Source organism: Erpetoichthys calabaricus, chromosome 18, assembly GCF_900747795.2.
Source record: "Erpetoichthys calabaricus chromosome 18, fErpCal1.3, whole genome shotgun sequence".
Taxonomy (NCBI): Eukaryota; Metazoa; Chordata; class Cladistia; order Polypteriformes; family Polypteridae; genus Erpetoichthys; species Erpetoichthys calabaricus.
Window position 1 is genome coordinate 33,264,343 of NC_041411.2, and position 12,845 is coordinate 33,277,187.

A 12,845-nucleotide genomic window follows, 5' to 3' on the forward strand; every position below is an offset into this window, starting at 1 on the left:
CTTCCACAGTAGACCTTCCATCAATATTTACTATGCAAATGGCTTATTTTATTGGGAACCATTTAATGCGATGGTCCCAAGATCTGGCCACTGCAAACGGCCATAGAAATCCGAGTACTACAGCACTTGCTGAGAAAGTCAAACGAGAACATTGTCCTGCAAAAATGGGTCAACCATATACTTCTGTGTTGCATACCAGATCAGAGCAAACTACATGGAAAGAAACGCCAAATCTACTCTGCTATAAATACTCTCATAAATGTGGCCACTCTTTGTTGTAAAATATCTTGGTAATCAAAATATCTGCATAATATACATTTTTTATTTATTTATTGATTGATTAATTGATTAGCTGTATTGCCTGTCCTGTGAACCTGTATTCCTGTTTTTTATGTTTCCACTGCTGTATGCATCTGAACTTCCCCATGGGATAAATAAAGTTTATCTAACCTAATCTAATACTTACAAGTCTTTCCATTTGCATGGACAGAAATTTTGGCTTACCAATCCTTGTGCCTAAAGGCATTCCTAAAATTATTAAAGATGCCAGTGACTCTCAGCTCCCCGACTCATTCTTGGAAAAATTAATCTACATTTTAACATCCCCTAGCTCCTACAGTATTTAGTTATGAGGATAAGATGGCAAAATCAGATGGTAACATTACAGACAAAACTATGGACAAGCTTTAGAAGAACAGCAAACTGTTGTCAGTAAAAACGTGCTTAATAATAGGTATTTAAGGTTATTGATAATGGTTAATTCCATGTCAAATCATCACACTTTTGGACCACATGGTCACAGACTTTAACTAAACTTGATATGCTAATTTGGACCAAATTTTCTGGAGATGTTCATGACATTATAAGGCAGCTTTAGTAAAACATTAACCAATTTTAAAATGTAGGTTTTTTCGCTATTCATTTTTTAACATTTTTATTTTGGGAACAGCACAGTATTTACGCAAAACATACAGCTGGGAAAGAGGTTTAAAATGATATGAGGACCATTTCTGTGCAACTTATATTTAGGGAGATATAGCCAGTCAAAGTCATGATCTGCCTGACTCTGCACTTCAGAGAAGAGCAAGTAAGGCATCAGAGACTTAGCAAGAGCATCTGCAGTCAAGATGATGGCAGCAAGGCAAGCAGAAAGAAAATTTCCACCTTAAAGCAATAGATCTGGAAGGACTAACACAAACTTTAGGGAAGGTCCCCAGCTTAGAAGAGTGGCATTGTATTGTTTGTTTAGTGCAGTGTTTCCCAAACTCGGTCCTGGTGAACCCCTGTGGCTGCAGGTTTTTGTTCCAACCAGCTTCTGTTTTTAATTGAACTCCTGGGCTAATTGAGTGAACCGATATTTCCCAAGTTCTGTGTTTAAGGAACAATATAGAAATTAGAAAACTAAGTTTGCTAAAAAAAAAAAAAAAATATTAAAATGTACCAAGCAGTTATATAGGAATAATGTATTTTTTTTCTTTTTAACAGTATTTTCATCTTGATTTTCATTCTACTTTTCTAGGTGTTCTAATTGTTTAATTGATCCATTATTTACTCATTAGTGGGTCTGACTCTAAAGTAGTTGCAGCCTTTGATTCTTCAGTGTTTGCCTGGGTGTCTGATCTGCTCGTTTTATATTGTCATTATTAAGATACAATGAAGAGGGAAAAACTGCACAGAGAAAGGGCAAAGTATAAATGAAATCAACAAAAGAGTGTTAAGCATTTAAATCTATAGCAAAAGCAGAAATATTTCTAAATGTCATATAAATGTAAAAATCATGCTGCTGTGCTTTTCTGAATGTCAAATAAAAGAAAAAAAAACAGCTAATTAGATAGATAGATAGATAGATAGATAGATAGATAGATAGATAGATAGATAGATACTTTATTAATCCCAATGGGAAATTCACATTCTTCAGCAGCAGCATACTGATACAATAAATAATATTAAATTAAAGAATGATAATAATACAGGTGAGAAAAAAAAAAAAAAAAAAAAAAAAAAAAAAACAGACAATAACTTTGTATAATGTTAAATGTTAACGTTTACCCCCCCTGGTGGAATTAAAGAGTCGCATAGTTTGGGGGAGGAACGATCTCCTCAGTCTGTCAGTGGAGCAGGACAGTGACAGCAGTCTGTCGCTGAAGCTGCTCTTCTGTCTGGAGATGACATTATTTAGTGGATGCAGTGGATTCTCCATAATTGATAGGAGCCTGCTGAGCGCCCTTCGCTCTGCCACAGATGTTAAACTGTCCAGCTCCATGCCAACAATAGAGCCTGCCTTCCTCACCAGTTTGTCCAGGCGTGAGGCGTCTTTCCTCTTAATGCTGCCTCCCCAGCACACCACTGCGTAGAAGAGGGCGCTCGCCACAACTGTTTGATAGAACATCTGCAGCATCTTATTGCAGATGTTGAAGGAAGCCAGCCTTCTAAGGAAGTATAACCGGCTTTGTGCTTTCTTGCACAGCGCATCAGTATTGGCAGTCCAGTCTAATTTATCATCCAGCTGCACTCCCAGATATTTATAGGTCTGCACCATCTGCACACAGTCACCTTTGATGATCACTGGGTCTATGAGGGGTCTGGGCCTCCTAAAATCCACCACCAGCTCCTTGGTTTTGCTGGTGTTCAGGTGTAGGTGGTTTGAGTCGGACCATTTAACAAAGTCATTGATTAGGTCCCTATACTCCTCCTCCAGCCCATTCCTGATACAGCCCACGATAGCAGTGTCATCAGCGAACTTTTGCACATGGCAGGACTCCGAGTTGTATTGGAAGTCCGATGTATATAGGCTGAACAGGACCGGAGAAAGTACAGTCCCTTGTGGCGCTCCTGTGTTGCTGACCACAATGTCAGACGTGCAGTTCCCAAGACGCACATACTGAGGTCTGTCTTTAAGATAGTCCACGATCCATGCCACTAGGTATGAATCTAATCCCATCTCTGTCAGCTTGTCCCTAAGGAGCAGAGGTTGGATTGTGTTGAAGGCGCTAGAGAAGTCTAGAAACATAATTCTTACAGCACCACTGCCTCTGTCCAAATGGGAGAGGGATCGGTGTAGCATATAGATGATGGCATCTTCCGCTCCCACCTTCTCCTGATTTAAATTAAATGAGATCAGTGCTATCAAGTGTTGTCAATGATTAGGACTCCGGTCGGAACAAAAACCTGCAGCCACGGGGGTTCACCAGGACCGAGTTTGGAAAACACTGGTTTAGTGCAATGGAGCTTAGACATTTCCCCAGATAGCTTTATATTCTTATATGTTACTCTGTAAGGATGCAAGGAGGGGGCACTAGATCCAGGTTTTAGAAGAAAGCAAGTCCTCATCTAACACCCAAAATTGATTCTAGGGTCATACCCAGGAAAGACCCTGGGGTGAGGTTCAAAGGTCACCTCTATTCAAAGGACAAACAAACCTAAAGGATCACTACTGAGAAAAAGAGATCGGAGCGTTGAAAGAAAATGACAATAGTTAAGAAAAAGAAAAAAAAAAAAGTTACTGTTGTTTTTCAGGAGGTAGAATGAGATATCTCAAAAGGGGCAAACTACTTATGAAGCTAGGTCCAACTAGCAGCAAAGCTTTTGTTTCTTCTGTTTATTTTGGTACATTAGGTTCTCTTTCGTTTATCAATCCCTTATATGGTACATTTTGTTATTGGTATTATTTAAGGCATGGAGAAACATGATATAGATGAATGTCCAGCCATCCATCCATCCATCCATTTTCCAACCCGCTGAATCCGAACACAGGGTCACGGGGGTCTGCTGGAGCCAATCCCAGCCAACACAGGGCACAAGGCAGGAACCAATCCCGGGCAGGGTGCCAACCCACCGCAGGACACACACAAACACATCCACACACCAAGCACACACTAGGGCCAATTTAGAATCGCCAATCCACCTAACCTGCATGTCTTTGGACTGTGGGAGGAAACCGGAGCACCCGGAGGAAACCCACGCAGACACGGGGAGAACATGCAAACTCCACGCAGGGAGGACCCGGGAAGCGAACTCAGGTCCCCAGGTCTCCCAACTGCAAGGCAGCAGCGCTACCCACTGCGCCACCGTGCCGCCCTAGATGAATGTATAACTGCCATATACTATGCAAAAAAATATTTACACCATGGCATCCATTAAATGAGGTCACAAAATGCAAACAACTACTATCTGATTCAAGCCATTTTAGGACTATAAAAATTCAGATTTTAGGCTTTTTCTTTAACATCGTCAAAAGGTGAGCCTAATTGTCTTGTGACTGCTCAAAGCATTAGCAAAATGATAAAAGTCATAAAAAGAAAAAATGATTCTTACACACTCGGAACCCAAAGGCGCACTGTTTTGTCTCTCGACGCAGAGGCCAGAAGTTGCCCAGAGGGAGAAAACTGAATTGAAAGGACAGCATCTTTATGACCAACAAAACGGTAAGCTCGCATCTGGGCCTTCATATTCCAGACCATCAGACATGAATCCATTGACCCTGTGGCTGTGGAAAAGAAACAAGTGAAAGAAAATTGTCATTTCTAAAGGGGAGACATAAAAACCATTTATAAAATTTCCAAATCAGTAAAATACTTAAATTTAATCTACCTCATTAAAAATTTTTATTTGAAAATTGCTTAACTGTTTATTTACAAAACATTTTCCAAACTATATACAGTAATAAGGAAAACTAGTAAATCTTAACAACAACAACAGATGCGAGCAGGCTTCTGTACTTTAAGGCGGGTAGGGATGAAGGTATAGGAACACAGACTTTTCTCTTTGTAGCTGGAAAGAATGAGCAGTAAACAATGAGAGAAAAATCTGAAAAAAAAATACTTAAAAAAATATCAGTAATGTTAAAGCAAGTCCAATCAATTAAAAACCAAAATAGTTACCACACTAAAATCAAAAGCAAAGAAGGCAGCCTAAGTCTTCTCATAGAAGTACTTTGTGCACTTCTGGTCACTAAATTAAAGAAAGAAAAACAAACCCTTGAAAGTGTATTGAAAATAAACATTCAAAGAAAAGAACCCTGAAAAGAAACAGGGTGCGAGGAGGTTTAAAAATAGATCATTAAAACAGTTAAGTCTTCTTTACATCTGTCAGGAATTTAAAAGTTTTACTTCCATGAAAGCAAAGGACACTTTTACAGGAAAATGATGAAGCCAAGTTAGGACAGACTGAAGACCGAGAAGAAAGAATCCCCTTTAAGGTTATTGTATAAAAGTAGAGAAACAAATAGAGCGGATTACAGTTTTTGTTCATTGACAACACAGCAGTAGTGACTTGTTAAGCCAGCAGTTTTCAAAAGGTACCTGTAAGCAGATTCTCGTGATATTCTGGGTTCAAACCCTAACATTGGTAGTACCTGAGTAGAGCCTGCCTATTATCCCTATGGCTATGTTGGTGCTCCTCCACTGCTATTCCTCCCATATCGCAAATACATGCAATTTAGTTTTAAGTGGCACCTTTATGTTGGCCCCATGTGAGTGACTGTTAACTATAATGAACTGGCAGCCTGTCCAGGGTTAGCTCCTGCTGTGTACCCAATGTTACAGAACCCAATTACATCACATATTATGATACATTACCAATCTGTTTCAGGTTAGGGTTGAAGTCAACACATGTAACGGTATCTCTGTGACCTTTGAAATGCCTTTCAAAAGTTGGATCTTCCTAAAGGAAGGAAACATACAAAGAAATAAAATAAGTAGTGCATACTCTAAAACAATCATCTCTTATGTCTTCATACAAAAAACATTGTGAGCAAATGGTAAGGATAAACAGTTTATAGTGCAGTGTTTTAGTCTCCAACTTGCCCAGGCACCTGCTCTATAATGTTCAGTGCACTTCTTTAAGTTCTATTATATTTACATTTACTACAAGATTTCCGTAATATATAGTGTAATTTACACACAGGTCTCAAATTTTTTAAACATCTCACAGACATTCCGTGTCAAGCCGTCATAAATGATTCTATCTTCTGCAAGTTTTTTCTGATGTATACTTTTCTTTTCTGCACATCCTAAACCCCATTCTAAAGACTGAAAGCACAAACAAGTTATCGGTTCTTTCTAAACATTCATAGATATAAATAAAGTGCTTAACAATTTAAAGTAGTTCATATGATGTCTTGGAAGTTATAAGCATACTAATGAGAAACAGATACTTTTATCTTTTTAAGAAATGTTACAAAAACTGTGGAACTAATAATCTATTTTAGAAGAAACACTCACAAGAAACAAACATCAGGTAGTGGAGATTGTTAAAAATTATATGCCACCGGTCAAAGGTTTTAGAACACCTCAGTTTTTCTTCATATTTAATCAGTTGAAATGCAAAGAATGACATAAAATGGTGAAAAGGTAAGCGGTAAATCATCAGAGGTTTAAATTGAAAGTTTTGGTCAACACTGAAAAAAGGAAAATTTCAGAATATTACAAATGGGCCTCAGTTAGTAAACAACTAATAGGTTACAAAGTACAGATGTTCTGCAGCAGTTAAAATAAATTAATCCTTGCAAGTTGAAGCAACCAATTTGCACAGGTGTTTCAATGCCTGTTGGTTACTTAAAAACCCTCTGTGTCTTAAAACAGTGTTACTACACCCTCTGAAGTACTACTTGGACAATACTACACTATGGAAACTTGTAAATTCCAGTGCTGACAACAAGCAAATGGCAACTAAGAAATGCAATGAGAGAGAGCATTATTACCCTTAGAAGTGTAGGCCTTTCATTTAGAGAAACTGCAAAAAAAATCAAAGTGTCAGTGAATACAATGGTGTCCTACACAATCAAAAGGCAATTGGAAACTGGAAGAAACTCTGATAGGAAGAGATATGACAGACCTAAAGTCACAGCCCAATCAGAAGACAAGTTTCTGAGAGTCACCAGCTTCCATGATGGACACCTCAAAGAACAACAGCTTCAAGCACAGCATAACAGTGGCTGAAAAAAAGCAAGTGTCAGGTTTGACAGGGCGTGTGGCAGGAAGAGAGCCATTCCTTAAAGGACAAGATAGAGCCTTGAAATACCAGCTGTGGACTACTGCAGACTGGAAGAAAGTCTTATGGGCCGATGAATCAAAACTTGAAATCTTTGGTTCATCACGCAGGGCGTTTGTATGCCGTCGAGTTAGTGAAAGGATGGTTCCTCAGTGTGTGACACCAGCTGTCAAACATGGAGGAGAAAGTGTGATGGTCTGGGTTTCTTCTGCTGGAGGAAGAGTTGGTGACTTGCGCAGAGTGTCTGGCAATCTGAATCAAAAGGGTTACCACAGTTTATGGTTGTTATACCAGCAACAGGTGGCTACTTTGATGAATCGAATTTGAATACAATTTTGTACACTTAATGATTCCTTGACTTTTTATTTGCAATTATTTATTTGTTCTATGCCCCTTGATTTCATGAAACTTTAAGACATTAAAACTGTATGCATTTCCATAAAAACCGAGGTGTTTTAAAACTTTTGATCAGTAGTGTAAACATCTATGGACAATAATAATTCTTTATATTAATATAGCACTTTTCTGATAGACTCTAAACAGAGTTTCAATGAAAATACAGAAGGAACTTGCAAAAAGGGACGGCAGCACCTATACTGTGTAAGAAAGCCAAACCTTTTTAGTGAGCGTCCTTCCATCATGTCACTATTTAATAAATGTAGTACTGAGTCTGTCTTTTTTTATGTTGCACTGGCTAGGTTTAGAAATCTTAATGCAGGCAACAAAAATAGAGTAAATCAAATTGTATAACCGATTAAAAAAATAAGGGTTCAACAGTACAACCTCACAGACCTGTTCAACAAGCAGAGTTGTATTCTGTCAGGCAGGCCTAACCCTCTACATTCTTAATTTCAGTTGGTGCCATATCAGGTCATTAGTTCAAAAGCAACTAGTTCCAATATGCTTTCACCCCAACTGCTATTCATCTTCGAAATAAGCTTAATTTTAATAAAAATCCATACATTTAAATCATAAGATGAACGGTTCACACTTGTATCATTCATCACTCAAGTCTAAATGTTGGCTTCATCTTAACTTGTAATACGTTTGTCCTAATGTTTCAGCATAAATATCATGCTCACTGCTATATTTTATTTAATTATACTACGTTTATGTTTAATAGCTGTGTTGTTTGTCATGTGTTTTAATGTTATGATGTGGTCTCTCTGTTGAATCTGCTGACAAATCAATTAAACTGAATAGAATTGGAAAAGTCTTTTCCTTTAATATTGCTATCTTCACTGAAGAATTGAGTGCATTTAAATATTACTACCTTCATATTCATTTCTGTATTATCAAAAAGCTGTGCATGAAGAGTTAAACAAGAAGCATATTTTAAACAATGAATAAACAGAACGGTAGTCTTGTTTTAGAGTCACAGTATTACAGCATAAGTATGTGAACAATCTTGAGTCAAATCCAATTGATTACCCTATGGACTCCAATGTCTACTTTGACGTGATTACGATAAAAAAAAAAATAACAACACCAAGACCGATATTTCCCCAGAACATTTATGAAAATATGATTATGTTCAACACACCTGCCTTTTGAATATTAACTTCTGTAAAGCTGAGGTGGCCTTCCCTATCCTAGGAGCGAAGTGGCCTCTGTAGCCTTTCATTGCAGTGAAACTCTCAGCTTGAAGTCATCCGTTTTCATGGACTACTTGGTTAATTTGGCAATATGTTCATTCACTCCTGAACTCAGTCTGAAGAGCGCTAAGATTACTGCCAGAAACACTGCAAAGACATCCACGCTTGCGTATTTGGTGTTCTTGTACTTCTTTCCAAATATCTCTGGAAAAGCAGTCTACTCTTAAAAATACACGTTGCTCTGTATTTACAAAGTTATTTATGCTTATGGTCACCATGAAAGGCGTTGGATAAAACAAAATCAGTCTGAGTAACACAGACAAGCTCATGAATTCTGGCACACTTTCACTTGCAGGAGGGCCAACGTGCCCGCCGGAGTAGCTGCAGTAATGCAAACTAGTGGGCAACCCTTTAACCAGCACACGCCACTGCGAATGGAGGCTCCCGATACTGCGCAAAGCGGTCGGAAAAATGACATTAACACGGTTTGAAATAATTTGATGTATATGAGAAGAGCCGAGCCCTGTGTCCCGGCTTTCTTTCTGAGTCCGTGACAGAACCTAACGGAAAATGGTGACATTAAACCGCGGACGCCAAAAATAGCACACTGCCGGGGACAGCAACGTAAGCGCGAGACAGAAAAGGCAAAAAAGCCTCGCGTTATACTCTGGGGAAAGTGCGACTTGAAAACCTCGCATTTATATACTTACCGACACGGAAGTCATTCTGGTGGTTTTAAAGCTGGTCTCGAGTGTTTATTCCTTGTTTCCAAACTCGATTTTTTTTTTAACCAAAAATAAATAAATAACTAAAAATGATAACAGGCTGTCAGTAAAAGAGGCCTGGGTGAAAACAAGAGATCGGTTTCCTTCCAGCAGATCCGCTCGACAGGCTCCTGTTGCTTGTGACAAACGTTAATAAACACAAATAGACTTTAATAAAATTCTCGTTTCTTTCCTTCCTTAGTTCGGTGACTCCTACAGGAAAATATTCGCCGTTAGTCTCGAGAGAGCTTGCCGAGCACAACGAATCCAAACAGTTAACCGCCACTCCGCCAAGCAGTTCAGTTTCCGCGCCGCATTCGGCGCCACCTAGGCAACCGCACATCTGTAAAGGAAGAGGCGGGGCGGCCGAATTAAGGGGCGGGGTCATGTGCTAATTGAGAAAGGGAGGCCGTTAAAAAACACGTGTTAACCTTTACACTCGCCCTCCTGTCTGTAAGACGGATCAGAAGCAAAACCTTTACGCATTTAACAGTATTTCAAATGAGAAATGATCCAAAAATAAAGGCAATATGCGCCAAAACGACATGGAAATAATGTCAATGCAGAATAATGTATGCATATTTTTAAGGTAACTCGTATCAATCACTATACTGTAATCTAGTTTGCGCCCACCCTCCCTGACTTCGAACACTGACCGCTCACTCTATTAGTCTTTAATGTCTTTGTACTTCTTCCCAGGTGCTCTAATGTTGTCATACATCCCCTGTGCTTCCAAGCTAAGCTGATCGGGAACTGTTAATAGACTAGACTGTTGGTATGTACGTAATGTACCCTGCCATGGACTAGTGACCCTATAATTAAATTAAGGGGGCTTAGACAGTGGAAGTATATTACGGTTTAAATCATAGATATTCAAATTTCACATTAATATTATAAAAACTTATTAGATAATCTAAAAAGTGTGTTTATTCCTGTCTTGTAGGTGTGTGTTTGAGGGGGATGCTGTGAACACAGTTTATGTTGTTAGAAGAAGAAATGCAATGAACCATATTGCAAAGGTGCTGGCAAGTTCCATCAAGCTGGGGATCAAGCCTGGCTCCTGGGGGGCATTTAGCCAGGTTAAGCCCCATCACCATATCAGGTCTCTCACCCCTATCTGCACAGTTGTTATTTGTTGGATTTTTGGGACTTTATCACATTATTCCCCTTGAGTAAGGGGGGGAGACATCAGTGATGGGGTCACCAACAGTATGAGCAGGCATTCCATCCTTTAGATGGTCAGATTCTGGGGATCCTATAAAAATGGCAAGCCTGTCACAGTCACACAATCTTCAACTAGTGCAGCAACAGGGAGCTTTACTTTTTAGGACATTTAGCTACCTAAAAGAGCGATGTAGAGACCAGGAATTCACTGGGTCAGCGCTGGCAAGCACAGCACAGTGCTACAATATCATCCATAAATCCACTTTCTGAGCTCACTCCACCCAGTTCATAGGCATAGTTACCCAGAGCCTATCCTGGCAGCACTGGGCACAAGAAAGAACCCCGTTAAACCACAGGGCCTCATCACAGCACATCCAAACTTGCACTCACCCAGGGCCAATTTATAATTCCCAATTAACTTAACCTGCACATCTCTAGGGATGTGAGAGAAAAGAGTGCCTGGTGAAAGTACCATGAAGATATGAAGAGAACATGCCAGCGACATACAGTCAACAACTAGCTAAAAACTGCTTCATGGATCACTCCCCACCTCCACCCCCACTCAATGTGCCATCTTTTAGATGGAAGTCCAGTAGAGATCGGATAATTATTTATGAACTGTAGAAAGACTTTTGAGCCATAAAAAGACAGCAATTTTGAATTCTTTTCATTTGTCAAGTGATTTCTTACCAAAAAGTTTCATGGTAAACTTCATGGAAGGCAGGTTACATGAACTCCTGCTTCCTCTCATACCCTAAAGCAGTGGTGAAGCCAGAAATATATATATATATATATATATATATATATATATATATATATATATATATATATATATATATATATATATATATACAATACTGATGCTCTGTGTAAAAAAGGACAGAGCCGGTTATACTTCCTTAGAAGGCTGGCATCCTTCAACATCTGCAATAAGATGCTGCAGATGTTCTATCAGAAGGTTGTGGCGAGCGCCCTCTTCTACGCGGAGGTGTGCTGGGGAGGCAGCATTAAGAAGAAAGACGCCTCACACCAGGACAAACTGGTGAGGAAGGCAGGCTCTATTGTTGGCATGGAGCTGGACAGTTTGACATCTGTGGCAGAGCGATGGGCGCTCAGCAGGCTCCTGTCAATAATGGAGAATCCACTGCATCCACTAAACAGTGTCATCTCCAGACAGAAAAGCAGCTTCAGCAACAGACTGCTGTCACTGTCCTGCTCCACAGACAGATTGAGGAGATCGTTCCTCCCCCAAACTATGCGACTCTTCAATTCCACCCGGGGGGGTAAACATTAAACATTAACATAAAGTATCTATCTATCTATCTATCTATCTATCTATCTATCTATCTATCTATCTATCTATCTATCTGTCTATCTATCTATCTATCTATCTATCTATCTATCTATCTATCTATCTATCTATCTATCTATCTATCTATCTATCTATCTAATTCTTAAGAGCTTCTATGTGATGTAAGGTTTATGTGGATCATCGTGTGACAGAGTTTTCATTAGATTAGATAAAATAAACTAAATTAATCCCATGGGGAAATTCAAAGTTATGTACATGTTAATGTTTTTTTTAATTGTGTTAATTTCTCCTTGCAAAACATTAACTTTTACTTTGTTGCTGTGTGGAATGCTCTACAGAAATATTTTAAAATAAGGTTACTGAGTAATCTGTCTTAATCTCTACAGCTATCACAAATGAGCGTCTTACTTTCTGCATTAAATTTGTCATTATGCAATCAAAATTAAACTGATCTCTGGATTGTCCTTGAAAATGTTGTCCAAAAAAAACTGTTGACATGCTGACCTCATTAATGATTTGTGATACACATGAACAAATATGGTACAATGTAATATATAAAGTATTTACCAGTGTCATCAGTCGATCAAACAATCATCTCTTTCTATTTCATTTAGTACTATTAACATCCTCACATTGTAAAAAACATATCTTTAATAGCAACAACAGTGTTAGGCACCCTTCATCCCAAGATCCATATTCTATATTTAAGAGTGTGTTTTTCAAATGACATGAGGTGGTCATGAAGTTCATCTTGCTATTTAAAAACTCCATGGATCTGATATCTCATCCAACTATGTGGCTCAGTCGTTTGTTCCAAATTGTTGACCTCACTTCCCCTTCATTTCCACTGGTTTGTTCAAGTATATGTTTAACACAGCTTTCAGACTTTTAAATAGCTTTTAGTCAGTCAGTCATTTTCCAACCCGTTATAACCGAACACAGGGTCACTGGGGTCTGCTGGAGCCAATCCCAGCCAACACAGGGCGCAAGGCAGGAACAAACCCAGGGCAGGGCGCCAGC

The 12,845-nt window shown here is 39.0% G+C and overlaps 1 protein-coding gene across 1 annotated transcript in view; it reads right to left on the reverse strand.

Annotated features, from left to right (window-relative positions):
* Positions 1 to 9,690, reverse strand: part of LOC114668770 (POC1 centriolar protein homolog A-like) — a 162,957-nt gene extending 153,267 nt beyond the window's left edge. The window contains exons 1-3 of the mRNA XM_051921241.1: positions 9,296 to 9,690; positions 5,577 to 5,661; positions 4,315 to 4,486 (exon numbers count right to left, since the gene is read on the reverse strand). Coding sequence (XP_051777201.1) covers positions 4,315 to 4,486; positions 5,577 to 5,661; positions 9,296 to 9,310 — 272 coding nt within the window. The 5' untranslated portion in view covers positions 9,311 to 9,690. The remainder of the gene's footprint in view (positions 1 to 4,314; positions 4,487 to 5,576; positions 5,662 to 9,295) is intronic.
* Between the last annotated feature and the right edge of the window lie 3,155 nt (positions 9,691 to 12,845).